The sequence below is a fragment of the Excalfactoria chinensis genome, chromosome 8, assembly GCF_039878825.1.
Source record: "Excalfactoria chinensis isolate bCotChi1 chromosome 8, bCotChi1.hap2, whole genome shotgun sequence".
NCBI lineage: Eukaryota > Metazoa > Chordata > Aves > Galliformes > Phasianidae > Excalfactoria > Excalfactoria chinensis.
In genome coordinates this window covers 2,780,170-2,798,392 of record NC_092832.1, presented here as the reverse complement: position 1 = coordinate 2,798,392, position 18,223 = coordinate 2,780,170, and the positions used below count along the sequence as shown (strand labels likewise).

The following is an 18,223-nucleotide window of genomic DNA, read 5'->3' as shown; positions in this document are numbered from 1 at the left end:
AGGCGAGGCCGGGAGGAGGGGACCCCCAGGGGACCGGGTGCCGCACGGGGGGGCTCAGCGCCGGGGCTGCTCAGGGCGGCCTTTCGTCTGCTCGGGGCCGCGCGGCTGCCAGGAACGGGGGTCCCATAGCGACCTTTTGGTTGGGGGGGCGTGTGTTAGAAGCAGGTGGAGCAGCTCGGGGGGCACCGGGCACGGCCGGGACGTGGAAATTTCCCCGCCGCGAACGTCGGGCGCTGCTGTGAGCGGGGCGGGGCGGCACAGCGCAAGGAAGGCGGCACAGCGCAAGGAAGGCGGCACAGCGCGGGGCGGCACAGCGCAGCCGGGCACCCCCCCACGGGCTTCCCGCTGGCCACGCCCACAAGGCTCAAACCACGCCCCCTCGCTTTGGCCACGCCCCCTCCCGCCCGCGGTGGATCGATCGCTCGGCGCTCTGCGGAGCGGGTCGATGGCTCAGCCCGGTTCCGGAGGCCATTTGCCGGCGGCCCGGCCCGCATCCCGCTGAGGGGCCGTGCCCGTCCTCCCGGCCCCCTTCCCTCGGCGGGGATCATGCCGCCCAAGTTCAAGCGGCACCTGAACGATGATGAGGTGACGGGCTCGGTGAAGAGCGAGCGGGTAAGTGCGGCCGGGCCCGGTGCGCCCCGCGCTGTGCCCGCAGCCTGCAGCTCAGCCTGCAGCTCAGCGCTGTGCGTGCCGGCCCGCTGTGCCGCTTGGTGCGGGCGGGCTGCTGCCACGCGGCGGTTCTGTGCTGCGGCCTCCGGCACCACGGTCACTTGCAGCCCTGCGTGCCTGCCCTGCTCAGGGCGGTTGGCGACGACCGAGCGTAGCGCTGTGCATCACCGCTTGCGCTGAGAGCGCTTCCGTAGCTGGCTGGGTGTGGGTAACACCTGCTGCTGTGTCACACGGGGTTGTGCTGACAGACTAATTGATACAGATGCAGTCTGATTATCAGATGATTACTGCTGATTAGCAGTGCTGTGTTGCCCAGCTATGGCTCAGGACATCGGTCTGTACTGATGGCAAACACCTCCTGGGTGCTCTGACAGCACAGACATCTCTGTGGAGCAACAACAGCGCAGCTCCGGTACCTGCAGAGCAGCAGTGATGTTCTCCCAGGAGCGCTGGCCTGTGCCCTGTGCTCAGAAGGTGCTGGTGCTGTCCTGATGTCTGGGAGGTCGTGTGAAAGGCTGGTACTGATGGTGTTTCTCTTTGTTCACAGAGGAACCTTTTAGAGGAGGATTCAGATGAAGAGGAAGACTTTTTCTTGTGAGTTTCCGAACAGACACAGGGCAGGTGATGTTTGAGCTACCTAAGGCTCTAAGACTGGGAGTGCTGAATGCCAAGAGCTGCTCCCTGCTGAATAGCTGGGGGCTTGCACCTTTAATTCCTTGAGGTGATTCCACAGAGCCTTGAAAGAAGAAATGTGATCTATGGGAAACTGTGGTAATCCATATGTTGAGTGAGAGGAACGGATGGGAGACATGAGAACCACAAAATGCTGGTTCCCTATTGCGCATCTTTAGGTCTTTGATTTAAACGCGTGTTTTCATTGCATCTGCTATTGTAATTCCTGTCTTTTTCTACTGCAGGAGGGGGCCTTCCGGACCAAGGTTTGGACCCAGGAATGACAAGATCAGGCAGTAAGTTCATGTTCCTCTGTATCATTCACATAATACTTTATGCTGCTCTGTTAACAGGGTATTTTTGTGTAGTTCTGATCAGGAATGTGGCTCGTGCTTTGTTCCACCTGCTTGTAATTTCACAGCCCGCCTGTTCACAGCTAAGGAAAATCAAGTTTGTTTCAAGTTATCAAGGAGCTGTGCTTTAATAGCAGAAGAGGGGTAGAACTTTATCACAGTGTCATGGTGGAGTTTCCAAAGCCCGTGGCATATTTTAGTGATAATGTGACCTGGAGATGAGCAGTGACTCAGTGGAGTCAAAGCAGCTGGAGAAACAGGAGCCCTTTACGGCTGGAGCAGGATTATTGGCTGTAACAGGGCAAGAAGGAAGGAAGGAACACTGAGTCCTCCAAGTGAGTCATTTCCTGGGTGATGCTTATTCTAGGCTCTGATTAGCCCTGCTCCTTCCAACTAGAGAAGTGATGGTGACGCTTAATGGGAAGGGCAGGGTACTCAGAGACCTCTGTTTTGAGTTGTGCTGTTGTATTTGCTCCACAAGGCAGAACAGAAGTCAGGGACTGATGACCGGACGTTAATCAGACTTGGAGTTACTCTTCATTAGGAATGTTTTTTTCATGCCAGGAATCAGCCAGTGCATCTCTGAGATGAGTCATTGGGAGCTCGTGTAAAACAGGCTCTTCTAGGTGGGACTTAATTAGGGAGAATTCTGACCTTTCCAAGTCCACGGTGAAGTGATTTAATAACGGTATTTTAGGAGTTTGTGGAGTTGAATTGAAATTCCGAACCAAAGGATCTTTTCAGTCCCCAAAGCGAAGTTATTTAGGTCTAAGCAGGTCGGTTTGGCAGGGTTTGTTAGCACAAACATGTGGGTGGGGGTTGTTGTGTTGTTGTTGTTTTCTTTACGTGGAAATGGGCAGCTAATAAAATTCATCTTGGCTCCTTCCATTCATATTCTCTGCCCCTAAGGTTCCTTCATGGTGACTGGAGAGCCCAGTATGACTGAGATGCTGGTGGTGTGTTTGGGATCTTTGGAATTTCTACACGCTGTTCAGTTTTCTGACCCTCTTTATTCAGTTTCTGACCTTCCTTGACTTTCTTTGGTCTTCTCTGAACTGGACTTCAGTACGGCTTTTGGCATCATCCCACATAACAGCCTCATAAACAGGTTGTTGATGCTGTGGGATGGATGGACTGTGGGGCTGGCTGAGCGGGAGGGCTGTGCCAGCTGACCTCCACAACTCAGCCATGGTCTGGCTTAGTGATTCAGTGACAGCTTTAGGCAGTGGTTAGCTGTGTGCCTGCTCGCTGCATTGTGTTGAGAGGCAAAGCGCACTTGAGTTATGCAGGAGGGTGGATTGGCTGCTGTGTCCTGTGTTTTCAGCGGGCCTGTGCTCCCTCTGGGCCATCAGGATGCTGCTGGTAGAGGTGCTAAGGTTGTTGCAGGCAGGCAGTGTGGGTACAGCCTTCCTTGTGTGGTGCTGCGCTGCTCTGAAGTGAGTGAGCATGACAGTTGTGAGTGGTGTCAACTCTGTAAAGGTTACGGAAGGGGAGTTAATGCTGGCCTCTCTATCCTCCTCTGCCAGAAGGAAATTGCAGAGGGTCTTCCTTCTTCCCTGCATAGCAGAGAGGGGCAGGAGCTCTTCCCTTCCCACTGTGCTGGTGAGACAGAAGGGCTGTGGGAGCTTTTAGGGAGCAGGGAGATGAGGGAGAGCACTGCAGCTGTGAAGGGGAAGAAGAAAGAATTCACCTGGGAGCTGTTGGGTTTATAGCTGGACACCAGTCATATCATGACATACACAGGGGCGCAAGGCTGCTTGTCTGGTGAAACAGGAGGAATTTCAGTGTTCGGAGAGCTGAGACTTAGCTGGGCAAAGCCAGAGACTGGAGCAGTGTGTTGCTGGAGGGAATGAGGTGTGAAGATGTGTGTAAAGTGAAACTGGTAAAATGGGCAGAGGAGCAATGGTCGAGAACATGTTGAATGTAATGGGCAGGACTGGAAGCTTTACCTATCTGTCCTTGGCAATGGAGGGGTGTGGGTCAGTGTGGAAAGTCTGGCAGCAGAGACCCTTGAACCTGGCTTGGCTGCAGAAGGAGATGTTGGGGAGCACTGCAAATCTTGTGGGGGAAGGAGTGCTCATAGGGTTCACTAGGTGGTGGTCCCTGTGCTTTTCCCATTGTGCTGACAGGTGTGACCAGCATCTTTGGCTCTGGGACTGCACCCCAGAGGCTCAGTCTGGCTACAAGCCCAGTGTTACCTCCTGAAGAGGGAAGAATCTGGGGATTGGCCTGATGGCAACAGCTGGCAGGAGCTTCCCAGGGCCTGGCTGCTGTCACAGGTGGATGGATGTGCGATAGACCCCATCCATAATGCAGACCTTCCCTTGAAGGTAACACCTAAGACCTTGTTGTCATGCCTCCTTTCAAGGCTTCAGAGAGGCATTAACCGCTTTGTTCCTTGCAGCTGTGTTGAAGGAGCAACTTGGGAGCAGCCATTTGTGGCGCAGTTCTGTGCTGACACCCCATGCTGAGGACAGCCGAGATCTGTGGGCAGCTGTGCCTTGCTGAGCACAGCCTTCTGCCTCTGCCCTGTCTGCACTGCTTACTCCTGTTGCCTTTTCCTGGGGTTACAGCCACAATAGGGGGGTGTTGGGGTATAATTTGCACCAGAGTACACAACACTATTAATACCACCGCATCGCCTGGGGTGGAAAATAGAAGTGTGTCATGCTGGCCGTAAACAGCCAACTTAGAGACAACAAGTAGCCTTGAGCAGCCCATCCTGTGGTGTGTGCGTGGCCTGTTTACGATGTCTGAAGAATGCAGCACTGTTGTTCAGTCACCACGACTGGCCTGCAGAGTTGTTCAGTAGCTAACTTGGTGTGGCCAGAATGGAAAGGCTGCTGCTTCCCGCTTTGGACCAGGCTGAGCACAAGTAGAATCTGAGCCCAGCTGAGCACTGGTGCATCTCTTCCTGCTGCTCTGACAGCATGCACTTGCTATCCTTGTTCAAAGCGTATTTGCAGTCACTGGCCAGAGATCCTTTGTGCTTTTGTCTTGCTCTCTCTCCTGGCAGATGTCTAGTCTACTTTATTTCTATTGGAAATCTAGCAGGAATTAGATACATGAAATGTGTCAAAAGCCAACAGCTCCTGAACAGGAAATACGCTTCATATTAGACTATTCGTTCTTTCTTGCCAAATAAAACAAGAAAATATTTTCCGATTGATGTGAGTTGAGTTTTCAACCTCAGGCGTGCCGGACTAATATGAACTGATGTGTAGGTTGTGCATCTTGCAGTCCCTTCGTGGAGAGGCTTCTCTTGTTGTGGTGATAGAGGGGTGAAAAACAGGATGGGCTGCTGCTGGTTGAGGCACTGTGTGGGACTCTGGAGATCAAAGTTTCATTCCCTGCTGTGGCATCAGATATCTGACAGTATCAGGGTGCTCAAACGTGTCTGCTTTCCATGGGGAAAAACTATACATATCGATGAACGTTTAGGCCTTGATTTCTGTCTCTCTGTTCCCCATCTGTGAAATGTCTTATTTCTGTTAGCAGCATAGCTGGGCTGTGGCACACAGTGAAGGCACACAGCAGTTTCCCAGCAGCTCAGGTCAGAAGTGGTGGGATGCTGAGATGCAGCTTGGCTTATCTTCTTTCAGACTTCATTCAGATGCTGGTGCACAGCAGAGTGGTTTAGCTCCCAGACCTGCCCTGCGGGGCACAGGTGGCACTATGCTGCACGTTCCTGTGTGCATCGTACCCTGGTGTGCTCCTGCTTGCTGGTTGTAGCAAGACAGCTTGCCTACAAATCTGCTGTGGGAGGAAATCTCTTTATTTTGAATCCAGTGTTTTCAGAAATATTTACATACTGAAAATGTAGTCTTCTGCCTGTGAAACTATGTTTAAGTCCTCAGAGTCCTTGCCAAGTTGGCTTGCTCGGAGTAGCAGATGTTTCTTCTTCCTTCTCTCACCCCAGGCTCTGTCGAGGTTGCTTACAGCTCTAAACGGGGACTTCCCCTCGTGCCAAAGGGAAGAAGTTCCCTTGCAGGACGTGCTTCCTGTCTTGTCACCCGCTGCCCCAGAAGAGAGCTGCAGGGTTGTGCATCCCTGTGTGGGCTGGGCACTGTGACATGAGCTGTCTGCCCACGTGCTCGGTGCCTCCTGTGCACACCTGCTGGCTCTGCTGCTTGTCTTTCACAATGAGCAGTTAGGATGGGCTCAGGACAGGGTTCTGCCAGAAGGCTGGGGGTTTTCTGTGCCTTTTCCTTCCAGGTAGGAAACTCCCAAAGGAAGGTAGGAGCTGCTGCTGCCTTCCCCATTAGGTGGATGCAGGGACAGACAGGGACAGACACTGTGATACTGCATGGGGAAGGCAGGTTCCTTTCCTGTGGTGTCCTGAGTACAGCAAGGTTCTTAGGTGTGCTTTTGAAATCCGGCATGTGCTGTATGTGGGCTGATGAGTCAGAATTCGGCTTCACAGGGTTCCCCTGCCTGTTCCAACTGCAGAAGCTGCAGTGCAGAGGTGCAGCGAAGCCCGACCTGCAGTGCTAAGGCACGAAGCCCCTTTATGCTGCTGTTTGCAGCTCTGTGGAGCTTCCAGTGGAGAAAAGAATGCCTTTTCTTTTAGTGACTTTCCTTGCCTGTTTTTGGAAGGATAAGCAAATGTATGCTTTCGCATTGAAGCTGCTATGGTGTGTTGTAGCTGTTCCTTGTGCGTGCATCTCCGTGCAAACATCTCCTTGGTGAGAGGCACAAAGCTGCTAGGGAGACAAGAGAATTAGGTCAGTGTGAACCAGAACTCAATGTCTTTTAATTAGAGACACAGCAGCTTCTATTTAGATTGAGCATTGGCCGAGGCTCAGGAGTGGGGCCCTGCTCCTTGTTCTACAGGGCCTTGGGCATGCTGCTCTGGATCTCCTTTGGCCGCATTTCTCCAGGCCATGGGGCACATTATCCCAGGTGCTCTGAGACTAGACATCGTGCAATCGCTGCATAAGTGTTGGCACTGAGTCTGGTGCTGCTGGGAATAAAACAACAAAATAAATAATAATTAAAAATCCACCCCACTTTGGCAAATAACACCTTAAAATTTTCCTATCTGAAAGATACAGGTGGGGAGGAAATGGTTTCCAGGGGCTCAAAGAGGAAGGAGGATAAGCTGGGGAGCATGGGTGCAAATGGTGAAGTGATATTGTCCCCAAAGGGAAGACCCGCCAGCAGTGCATACTTGCTAAACACTCGGTGCATTTTTGATATATTTCAGTATTTTAAAATCACTGTAACTCAAAGAGTGGAGTGTAAGGCTTCGTGAAGGGCGAGTGATCTGGAGCTATTCCTGTTTTGTTGCCTTGTGTGTGGGGTTGCCTCCAAGACACCGCTGTTCCCTCTTACTTTGTGGGATCGGTATGTCTCCAACATACCCTGCTGTCTCCCCAGGGCCCTGAGAAGTCTCTTATTTCTATCTCCAGGAAAATACAAGAATATCAGCTCCAAAATACAAACCGGACTGTAGCAGTATTTTTCCACCGGGAGAATTTTTCCCTCTCACCAGTGTGGCTTTTTTATGGAGTGAATAAATGCATTTATAATAACCCTGCGGGTACGATTTAGGCTACTGCTCACTGAAAGGACTACCCACGAGTTGTGTAACTGTGAGAAGATGGATTGTAATGAGTTGGTTCAGTTCACGTCAGCCATTTCTTTTCTGTCCTCTTGATGCCCCTGGCAGAGTGGGGTTCATTGAGCAGCTCTGCTTCTGGGCTTTGATTCGGCTCCAAGTTATTCAGCAGAGATGCAGTGCTGAGTTCTGTGAAGTCTGCAAAGACCAGGTGTGATTATTTATTCTGTGTTTTTCCCCTCTTTGATGTGAACTCCTCTACAGCAGCGGCACCCACCCACAGCAATCAGTGCCTGTTCTCACTGCGTTTGTGCATGACAGGTTTCCACCAGTCCAACTGCAAAGCATTTGGATGTTCCAGCGCTGCACTGAAGCTGTTTAGTTTACATTCACAGACAGATGAGGACTTGTGAAGATGGCTTCTGCACACATCATGTGTTTGGATTGCCATGCCTGCCCTTGATGGGAAGGTACCCACTTGTGCTGTCTTTCTAGGACTCTGTTATAGCCTCTTGCATTCCTCTGCACTGTCTGGGATCGCCAGACATCCACCCTACACAATGCCATGCCTCTGGATTTTCTCAGCATCCCATCAGCTTCCCTGCAGTGTTGTCCCCTTGGATTTTTGCCCGAGCTTCCCATACCCCATCATGTGCAACTCAGAGCGAGGGCTGGTGCTGCAGAGCACAGCTGGTGGGATGTGCTTCCTGATGCTCTTGCTGGTTTTGCTTTTGTCTGCTCTAGTGTCCAGAACCAGGTGGACGAAGTCATTGATGTTATGCAGGAGAACATCACAAAGGTGATTGAAAGAGGCGAGCGGCTGGATGACCTGCAGGATAAATCAGGTGTGGTGATAAATGCTCTGCTGTCTCTCTGTTTTTCCCTGCACCTCTTCCCGACTTCTGGACCAGGTTGCTGGGTTTCAGCTCAGAAAGTATCCAGTGACAGATGCAGGCTTGTATTTCTTTTCTGCCTGGGAATAGTTTCCCAGCCTTGGGCTGCAGAACCAATATTATGCCTCCATTTTCTTTTTTCCACCTTCTACTGCTGCCCTTCACAGCCCCAGCCCACACTACTGATGTCTGTAGGTCACCCACTGGTACCTCACCCTGGTGCGGTTGGTTGCTCAGCAGCCTTTGTGTAAGGCTCTAACTACCCCTTGGGATTCATTTCCTCCTCTCTCACTGCAGATGCATGTTGGTCTCCTTTTGCATACACAGCATCCAGCTGGTGCTCAGCAGCCCTGGTTTACCCCTGAGGTCAGCAGAGCCCCACGTATTGTTACTGCAGTGACGTGAAGTCAGCCTTGGAAAAGATCTAGGCATGGAAATGTCCAGGCTTTAGTTTGGAAGCATTTGGATGCTGTGACCTAGTTGTTCCTTCAAGCTAATGTAGGTTCGTCTGTCTCATGTCAGCCATGAGCATTTCAGCCATCTGCTGCTTGCTGGCTTGCAAAATGAATTCCTGCCCTCAGAGGGCAGCCAGGACAAAGGGGGCTCAGTGGGACAGTGGGTCCGTGTGCTCCCTAGCGAGGGGTGTCCTGTTGGCATCCGCTGTGGTTGTGCTGCATCACACTGCAGTTGGTCTTCTCCCTAACTGCCAAGTTTGTTGCTTGAAACTAAGTGGGGTCTGTGGGATGAGTGACAGGCTGCGTGCACTACTGAATTGCCTCTATTTTTTCCTTCAACAGAGAGTTTATCAGACAATGCAACAGCATTTAGCAACAGAGCCAAACAGCTTCGAAGGCAGATGTGGTGGCGAGGCTGCAAGGTGAGCAAGAACTGGAATGATTTCCTTCACACAAGTTCTTAGCCCCTGGGTCAGACAGCAGGGTCAGTTTGTGTGCCAGCAGCACTGCAAGGGAGCAGTTTAAGCTTGAAAGAGTCCCTGTCCTGTTGGTTTGTTGTGATAGTGTTAGCAGTGCAGGCTTGAGTGTCTTGGAGGCACACATGGAGGTGGTGCAGCTGGTATAGAAGCCATCTGGAGTTATCTCTCATGCTTGCTCTCTGATGAACTTGGGTTCAGTTAGCCAGGCTGGATGCTGGCCCTGTGAGACAAGTAAGGATGTGAGATGTGGTGTTCCTGGCAAGCCTGGCAAGAGTTGAAGCCATCCTCCCTCCTGAGCTGGCTGCTCGTGCTCTGCAAGGGAGAGCATCTGAGCTTTGAATTGGCTCCCTCTCCCTATCTCTTCTGATGGAGACAGGTCTGCCCAGGCCAAGGCATCCCTTCTCCTCTGCAGTGTCAGGAAGGCATCATATGGACGGGGGCTTTCTGCTGAGTTTGTGTACAGCAATCTCCAGATGTATTTCTCAGCAGAAATTTGTCGTGGGAAGTTTCTGGCTGCTTGAAAGTGGGTACTGGTAGAAAAAGGAGTTTTAGCATTTTTCTAGCTGAAAAGATGCAGGAGCTACACAGGGTGCCAAGTGTAACGTGCATCTGTGCTCCTCTTGCAGATGAAGGCAATCATAGCACTGGTGGCCGTCGTCCTCCTGCTCGTGATCATCAGTGAGTAGCTCCAGGTCACCCCAGCCGTTCTAGCACTGACGTTTTCATTGCATTGTACACTGAGTGACACTGTTGCTGTTGTCCCTGGGGGGAGAGCACCTGAGGGCACTCCCATTGGGCTTCACTCTGTTCAGTGGTTATTAGTGGTGTCTGTAGCCCACACCATGCTTCCCTTCTGCAGAGTGTAAATGTACATGCAGTGGAGCAAGCTCAAGCCAAGTCCTATGGACTATTGCCAGCATTGTGTTGCCAGCACTGTACCTATGGAGGGTTAGCACAGGTCAGTCCCCAGGCTGTGTGGCTGGTAAGAGTAGGTAGAAGGGCTTCAGGCCAGTCTTCCGAACACCTCTCTATGTCTGTCAGCCATTTTGCAATAGATCTGCTTCCAGAAAATGCTCCTTCCCAAAGGATCCAGGCTGCTTGGTTTTCTGCAAGTAGCTTTTCCCATGGCACGGGTAATAACCAGAGCATGTTTCTTCTGGAGATGGGGGCTGGAAAGTAATTCAGCACTCTGTGTGCTGATGGACATGCTACATGGGTTCCGGCAGCCCTGCACAGTAGTGCAGCTTTTCTGTGCCAGTGGATCTGGAGGGTTTTCCTCCCATTGACTTGCTGGAGGCATCTCTGTTACAGTTCTTGTGCTGCCCTTCAGCAACATTTTCGTGGCCTGTTGTCCTGCTGATGCACAGCAAGGAGCAGGAGGAGCAGAACTGGCAGCAATGCGGGAGCAGTGGAGAGAAAGTGACTGATGGAAAATCCCATCTGGTTTAATTTTGGGAAGCTGGAAGGAGATGAAGGTGGCAGGAAATGTTGTCTAGCATGTGTGCTGGCAGCTGCTTGCATTGGCTTGAGCTTGAAGACACACTTTCCCTTGTGGCTGCTTGGTGTTTGTCACCACAGAGATGAGGGGGTTCTCTCTGTCGGTGTCACTGTTGCACATGAAGGTGTCTGGCTGAGAGCCTGTTTGTGTTTTATTTTCCAGTACCCATAGTCCTGAAGTACCATACCTGATGGTGGCTCAGCTGGAGGCTTCGGTGGAGCTGGCTGTGGGATAAACAAACTGCTGTGTAACTTAAGTGAGATATCTGTATATAGCTTTGAAGTTGTTTTTCTCCAAGGAGCAAGGAGGCAGCGGCGGCAAGTAGCCAGTTCTAACAGAGCATTTTGAGAACTGACAACTGACCCCTTCTTATTTCTTTCTTTGGTCAAGTACCTGCTCCGGCTGTCAGACTTTTATAACAGAAGATTCAGTTCCCAAACCGCCTGTTTTGTGGAATGCTGGGTCTCTGATTTGGAGCCATCTCCTTGCCATTGCAGTTTATCTGTATATATGGTTGAGTTGTAAACATACTTAAAGTTTGAGCAGTTCCTTGCTTCCTGCTGTGGGAGGCAGAGGGGACTCTGTCATTTCATCGGGGCGAAGGAGGAGAAGAATCTCTAGGGAAACACACCATTATGTTCCAGGAGACTGACCCTTCTGTGGAGAGCTGTGAGGGTGTTGTTTTTCTTGTATCACAAAAGAAAACAAATAATAGTTGAGTTTTACAATCCATGGGAATGCACAAGCTCGGTGTTTTCAGTATTGCTGCTTACAGGTGTGACTAAAGACATTCCAGTAAACCTATTTTTGACTGTACATTGTGAAGTTACTGCACTTTCCTTCTCTCAACTGCTGGGAATCCCCAGGAAAGGAGCTGTGTTGGTGTTCTCATAACTAGAGGGAAGAAGCATGTAAAAACCAGCTCTCTGTTAGCCCAGTGATACAAGACACTGCAGACAGATGGCAACTGTCCTTATACCAGACCAGAATAAACCAAGCCCACTTTAAAATCGGAGATCTTCACCTTAGTGCTGTCAATGGTGGTAGTTGTGAATGGCAGCTTGTTTTGCTCCCTTGCAACTGAGTGGACTGGGGTCTGTCCAGGCCAGATAACTTGGTGTGGTGTGGGGTTGTAGTGCTGGACTAAATGGGAGCAGGTGTCCTCCATCCACAGGTAGAACCGATGTGTTTTGGCAAGGAGCCGTGAGTCCCCTTCTGGTTGACTGCAGGTTGGTCTCAGGCACTGCTGGCATTTCTGTCTGCACTTAGTTTTGGGGCCCTGTTTCCTTTCTGCACTGAGCCTAGGACTTGAGCTGAAATCAGGCTCTCCTGTTTGTTCTCTCTCCTGGTTCTTACGCAGTTTCCACCTGAGTGGTGGTGCTGCTCCATGCAGAGAAGAGGATTAGAAGTGAGCACAGCAGGCTGAAGTGCTAGATGTGATTACAAGCACTACTTGCTCTGCTTGTGTATAAATAGAGCTTTCCCCCTTTGTGGGCCTTGTTCGCTCCAGGTGGCAATCAGAAAGCCAAGCTGGGTTTTTCCTCCTAACTCATTTCCACGTTTTTTAGATCCTGAGGGCAAAATCATGCGTTCAGTGGAAGGGATAAAACTCACCCGGCCTGTGCCTTTGGCTGCTCTCCAGCTGCACTGTGAGCCCATGTAATGACTGCTTTGCCTGCTCTTTTGCTGCACGCGAGGGCAGGTTTTACTCCTGCTGCTGGGGGGCCCTGACAGCACCTCTGGCATTCTATCCCCGATTCATTGTGTGCCTGCTGCTGCTGCTACCCACAGAAGGACCTAAATGCCACAAGAACTGTAATGTGTTGGAACTTCACACCCATACTGGGCTGGATCTTGGAAAATGGATACGGATTATGCTGGTTGCATGAAGGCCCCTTTGTGATCCTGCTGTATTAAATGATTGCTACTAGTTGCCAAACCTAGGAGCTGCTACTACCTGCTTCTCTCTTGCCTGCTACTCTGTGACAAGGAGCAGCTACAGCTTGGCTCCTGCCTGGTGCAGGTGTTGCTTTGGAGGGACAAGACGGATGTGAACTGCAAGAATGACAAGGGTCATCCTAAGCACAGAACTTCTCAAGAGACGGTCTCTGGCCTGGAAACAGTCAACAACAAATCAACAGTCCTGTGCCTTTTGACATGACGGAATTTATCAAGCATTTACACTTGTTCAAGGCTGAAAAGGCCACTACCATAACTAGTCTCAGCTACATTACAGAGCAGTCTGCCTTGTTCTCCTTAACAGTCTTCCTTGTTCTCCCTAGTCTTTATGGTGCAGTCCTGCCTGGCCTGACTGCAGGGAGAGCTGCAGTGATAGGGAAGGGCTATTATTCCTAGCAGGGCTGGGAAGAAGCTGCCTGCATGCTTTGGGCTTGGTTTTCAATTAGGAGATGTTATGAAGGAGATTTCACAACAAAAATGACTCCACCCAAGTGTAGTGTCTGTTGTATCCATTTCCTCTTTGCCCCGATCTCCTCATTAGCTGCTGTTTTCCACACGATCGGTTTTCATGGGGAGTGGTGTGCCTTGGCTGGTGCTTTACGTTCCTCCTGCGGAGCTGTTTCTCCATCCCATGCTTGCTGGTGGGACCCATTCCTCCCGTAGGGCTGCTGCTCCCTCCATTTTTGCAGTGGGACGTGGGGGTCCCTGTGCCTAAGGGCAGGAGGCTGTAGAGATGGACGGCTGCTGTGCTGAAGCAGGAAGGACACGGGCCTCTGTGCTCCTGCCCCTGCTCTTACACAAAGAGAAGGTTCTCCCCTGTGAAGCCCTGTTTTTCACACAGAAGGTGGTGACGCACTGGAACAGGTTGCCCGAGCAGGCTGTGGGTGCCCCATCCCTGCAGGCATTCAAGGCCAGGCTGGATGTGGGCAGCCTGGTCTGGTGGCTGGCAACCCTGCATACAGCAGGGGGTTAAACTGGATGATCACTGTGGTCCTTTTCAACCCAGGCCGTTCTGTGCTACCTGCAGGGCTCAGCACAGAGCTCTGTCTGAGTGACACGTCTGGGAAGGGTTTAATTTGTTGTTGTACATATCAGAAGAGCGCGGCCCACAAGGGAGCATCCCCTGCCTGCCGCAGCTCTCCGCTGTTTGTACGAGCGGCCAGCTGCTGCCGCAGGTGCGTTCAGAGCGATGAAATCCGATCGCTCCCACGTCGGAAATGTGCAGTCACCGAGCGCGCAGGCTTGCCAGAGCTTGGGGTAAACAGCGCAGCGTGGAGCGCGGCCCAGGGCCGCCCAGCTCCGTCATTTTCAGGGTAAACAGGGCAGGGAGAGCCGGGCGCCATCCCCGCCTCCCGCAGCCGTGGCCGGGTGCCGTTCTCAGCCCGGCGCCGGTCGGAGTGGTCCCAGCCGCGGCAGCCAGAGCGCAGAGGGCGGTCTCCATGGCAACGCGGTCTCCATGGCAACGCGGTCTCCATGGCAACGCGGTCTCCATGGCAACGCGGTCGTTTTCGCGAGATTGCCGCCCTTGATCCCGCGCATGCGTACCCGCAAAGGCAGCGCGCCCCCTCGCGGAAGCTCGGCCGTTCCCATTGGCCGGGCGTCACCGAGCGCGGCGGAAGCGCGGCTGCTGGTTGGCTGCTCGGCGCAGGCGCGGGGCGGCATGGCGGCGCCGGTGCGGAGGAGCGTGGTGTTCGTGACGGGCAACGCCAAGAAGCTGGAGGAGGTGCGGGCTGTGAGTCGGGGCCTGCGGGCCCGGGTCCGAGTCGAGGCCTCAGAGCGGGACCGGAAGCGGCTCTGACGGCCGCGCTTCCCCCTTGCCTCCCGCAGGTCACTCAGATCCTCGGGGACTCCTCTCCGTACACGCTGGTGGCGAAGAAGATTGACCGTAAGTTGGCGGGGCGGTTGGGGACGCGGCCCGGCCCGGCCCCCTCCTCAACGACCGCCCGTGTGTGTCCGTAGTGCCCGAGTACCAGGGCGAGCCCGACGAGATCTCCGTGCAGAAGTGCCGTGAGGCCGCCCGGCAGGTCAGCGCCTCCCGCTTCGCTTCTGCTGTTCGGGGAGGGCAGGGCCTGGTGGCGGCCGTCACCTGCTGGTGTGACCTTCCTCCGAGGGCAGTGACACTGCAGGCAGCGCTACTGCCGCTCCTGTGCTCACGTCCCCAGAGCAGCGAGCAGCTGTGACTTGGCCCTCAGTGCCTCAGTGCAGCCCCGCTGGCTGTGGGGAGCAGAATTCTCCCCCTGTCAGCTCGTGCCGGGCACCTTCCTGCTGCTCCCACTGCTCCATTAGGGCCACAGCTGTGCAGCTCTGCTCATGCTGCTCTGTGAGAGGAACTCTCTGCCACTGCTCAGCCCCGGATGGGGATGCAGTGGGCTTAGCTGTGCAGTGAGGGCTGATATCGGAGGCTTTGATAGCTGTTGTTTTGTTCTTGTTGTGTTGGATGCATGAGACCAGGACTGAGTGGATAAATTAGTCTGATAGTATCTTCCTTGATGCTCGATATTGCTTTCGCTGCAGATTCGAGGTCCTGTTATTGTAGAGGACACCTGCTTGTGCTTCAATGCCCTGGGGGGACTTCCAGGACCATACATGTAAGTAGATGGAAACCTGCCTCATCTTTCTTGTTCTAGAGTGAGAAATACAGCTTGGTAGGGTGTACTTCATGGGGAACACTCCATGCATTGGGAGCAGCAGTGTCAGGGAGGTGTTCTGTGTCCTCTGTTTCGTTCTGCATCACGTGGGCAGGACGTGAAGAGCGCAGTAATGCACTGAATGGGACAGGAGAGACAGATCTGAACTGTTGCCTCATGTTCCCCATCTTGGGTGCAGCCAGCTTGGGAGCCCCACACAGCACTGAGACACTGGGTGTGTCAGGAGAGCTTTTGCATGAGCGTCCTCTAGATTCTCCTACGAGCCTGCTTTAATCCTGCAGATACAGCACTGTTACATTGCTGTGTATTTCTTCTATTAAAATACAGTCTAGGTTCCTAGGGTTATCTTTTGCTGTGATTGACTCTTTCAAACTCTCAGCTAAGCTAATCAGTCATCAAAGCTTTTAACTAATTCATTGTGCACTATAAGTGAGTGTAAAATGTGAATAAGTGGAATCGAGAAGTGTATTTTAGCTTGTTGATGCTCATGAGTGAGAACTAGGTTATTTACACTGAAGATTAAATACCCCCACCGTTGTTTTCCCTGTCTCCCATTTAGTTTAAGAACTTGGTTTATCTTTAATTGTAAATAGCCCAGAATGAGGTGATTTGACAGTAAGGTTAAGAGGGATTCAGAGAGCTGTGAAAACATAGGCAGCAGTGCTTCAAGGGTGGTTGTGTTTCTGAGCAACGTTAGCAAACATTTGTCTTTCTCCCTTTATTCCCCCTTCAGAAAATGGTTCCTGGAAAAGCTCAAGCCAGAAGGTACCGCCTCGTGTAGCACTGTCTGTGTCTAATGCTGTTCTTTCCAGTCTTGGGCTTCAGGGCTCAAATGTGCCATGGGAAATGAATTCCTGCCTGTGCTGCCTGCTGCTGAGTGTGCTCCTCCACCTGGCTGCCTGCTTTACTGCTGGTTCTTTTGTCTCCTGCCCTGTCCCTTTGTGTTCTCTCTTTGAGACTGTTCTGCTCCCTTCCTCACTGGATGTTGTTGCTTTAGTCCTTCTCTGATGCAACGCGCTTTTTCTGCTCCCAAATTAATTTTGGAGCCCTGCAGCTCAGGGATAGGAGGGATTCGGCCGGAAGCATCCGTTCAGCTGAGCTTTGTTACCGCCTGTGGTTCTTCCTCACCCCCGTCCATGTGAATGCAGAGTAGTCCCTTGATCCGTCTCTAGGTGGGTGTGTTGTGCTCTGCTGGAATCACACTGACACCAGCATGCTCTCTGTGTTGCTCAGGCCTGTACAAGCTGCTGGCTGGGTTTGAGGACAAATCTGCCTACGCTCTTTGCACCTTTGCATTCAGCACTGGAAACCCAGAGGAGCCCGTGAAGCTGTTCAAAGGCCAGACACACGTAGGTGGGGTTGTAATGTGCATTTTGTAATAGCATTGGCTCTGTTAAGGACAACGTTAGCATGGGAGGCCACTGACACTACTTGGATTGCAGTTGTCGGTTCTCTTAGCCTGGGAGGTGTGGAGGGTAGCGAAGGGGCTGCCAGCAAACAGAACCCTGATGGAGCACTGCTTATTTTGGGCACGTTTTGGGGGAGTGCTGAGCAATGAGGGCAGCATTAAGCCTTTGGTGGGTGGCCACAACCCGGCTGAGTGCCACTTTGCAAATGTGGCTGCACCAGCACTGCTGAGGAACCACAATTTATGGGGCTCTTTGGCTTTTTTCATGGTAGGGGGTGATTGTTGAGCCCAGAGGACCTCGAGATTTTGGCTGGGATCCCTGCTTTCAGCCTGACGGCTACGACCAGACGTAAGTGGCTTTTTACCTACTGTAAACATGGGAACTGTAAGGAAAGGGAGGGAATGGGGGCTGTGTTTTTTCTGTACGGAGAGGAATCATAGAATCATAGAATCACTCAGGTTGGAAAAGACCTTGAAGATCATCAAGTCCAACCGCAGCCTAACCAGTAGCCTATCTCTTAAAAAACAACCACAAAACAATACCACAACAACAAACCTCTGCTAAATCATATCCCTGAGTACCACATCCAAGCGGCTCTTAAACACATCCAGGGATGGCGATTCAACCACCTCCTTGGGGAGCCCATTCCAGTCCCTAACCACCCTTTCTGTAAAGAAGTTCTTTCTAATATCCAACCTAAACTTGCCCTGGCGCAACTTGAGGCCATTTCCCCTCGTCCTGTCACAAGTCAGTAGTGAGAAGAGACCTGCCCCACTCTCACTGTAAGAACCTTTCAGGTACTGGAAGACAGCAATAAGTTCTCCCCTCAGCCTCCTCTTCCTCAGACTAAACAGCCCCAGCTTCCTTAGCCTCTCCTCATAGGGCTGATTCTCCAAGCCCTTAACGAGCCTCGTTGCCCTTCTCTGGACCTGCTCCAGTACCTCCATGTCCTTCTTGTGCCGAGGAGCCGCATGCGAGCAGCGCTGGCAAGGAGAAAACACTGTTCTGGCTCTGGATGGGGTTACAAAGAAACCCACCATCAGCGTGGGGGTTGTTGGTTCTGCCAACACGTATCACTGCCAGCAGCCCCGCTGTGGCTGGGCAGCAAAGCAAAGGGGAGGTCCTGGGACATGCTGCGGCAGCCCAGCTGCTGAGCACTGCTCTGGTTTCTTCCCGCTCCAGCTACGCCGAGCTGCCCAAGGCAGTGAAGAACTCCATCTCACACCGGTACCGCGCGCTGAGCGAGCTCTCTGCCTTCTTCCTTCAGAGCCACCCGACAGAGGCCCCCTCCGGTCCCAGCTAGCATCCCTGGGTGCTGTGCTCTTCATACACAGCCCTGTGAGATCTCGGTTCAGTCGTGTGCTCGTATTAAAGTCGCTCACAGTGAAGCCACAAATACTGCTTTTCTTCTTTTTTTCCCCTATTTGCGTTGCTTCAGAGATGTCCGTATGTCCCAGGCACGTTATTAAGGTGCTGCGGTGACTGTATGTATGATGATGTCTGTGCCTTACGCGGGTTGTTCCATTGGAACCTTCCCCATCTTCACGCAGGTTCCGCCGGTGACACCGTCACACACTCGTGTAACCGGGGCCGGACCGGCAGCCCCCGCCGGGACAACGCGCGCTCGG

The 18,223-nt window shown here is 52.5% G+C and overlaps 2 protein-coding genes across 2 annotated transcripts; both read left to right on the top strand.

Moving 5' to 3' along the window:
- The first annotated feature begins 378 nt into the window (after nucleotides 1-378).
- VAMP4 (vesicle associated membrane protein 4) lies at nucleotides 379-11,395 on the top strand. Its single transcript, XM_072342971.1, has 7 exons — nucleotides 379-612; nucleotides 1,217-1,263; nucleotides 1,587-1,637; nucleotides 7,999-8,099; nucleotides 8,945-9,024; nucleotides 9,708-9,759; nucleotides 10,742-11,395. Exons 1-7 carry the CDS (start codon nucleotides 547-549, stop codon nucleotides 10,768-10,770), a joined length of 426 nt encoding a protein of 141 aa, XP_072199072.1. The 5' UTR covers nucleotides 379-546; the 3' UTR covers nucleotides 10,771-11,395.
- A 2,704-nt stretch (nucleotides 11,396-14,099) lies between these two features.
- Nucleotides 14,100-18,008, top strand: ITPA (inosine triphosphatase). The gene is made up of 8 exons (XM_072343145.1): nucleotides 14,100-14,261; nucleotides 14,366-14,423; nucleotides 14,498-14,562; nucleotides 15,053-15,126; nucleotides 15,920-15,951; nucleotides 16,420-16,535; nucleotides 16,867-16,943; nucleotides 17,778-18,008. Exons 1-8 carry the CDS (start codon nucleotides 14,199-14,201, stop codon nucleotides 17,896-17,898), a joined length of 606 nt encoding a protein of 201 aa, XP_072199246.1. The 5' UTR covers nucleotides 14,100-14,198; the 3' UTR covers nucleotides 17,899-18,008.
- Nucleotides 18,009-18,223: the final 215 nt, after the last annotated feature.

Bases quoted from the DNA above. Each gene is read 5' to 3' on its own strand.
- VAMP4 (XM_072342971.1), top strand. From the start codon at position 547: ATGCCGCCCAAGTTCAAGCGGCACCTGAACGATGATGAGGTGACGGGC. The intron at 1,264-1,586 runs GTGAGTTTCCGA...TTTCTACTGCAG, and splicing joins GAAGAGGAAGACTTTTTCTT to GAGGGGGCCTTCCGGACCAA. The intron at 9,025-9,707 runs GTGAGCAAGAAC...CTCCTCTTGCAG, and splicing joins TGTGGTGGCGAGGCTGCAAG to ATGAAGGCAATCATAGCACT.
- ITPA (XM_072343145.1), top strand. From the start codon at position 14,199: ATGGCGGCGCCGGTGCGGAGGAGCGTGGTGTTCGTGACGGGCAACGCC. The intron at 14,563-15,052 runs GTCAGCGCCTCC...CTTTCGCTGCAG, and splicing joins GCCGTGAGGCCGCCCGGCAG to ATTCGAGGTCCTGTTATTGT. The intron at 16,944-17,777 runs GTAAGTGGCTTT...TTCCCGCTCCAG, and splicing joins CCTGACGGCTACGACCAGAC to CTACGCCGAGCTGCCCAAGG.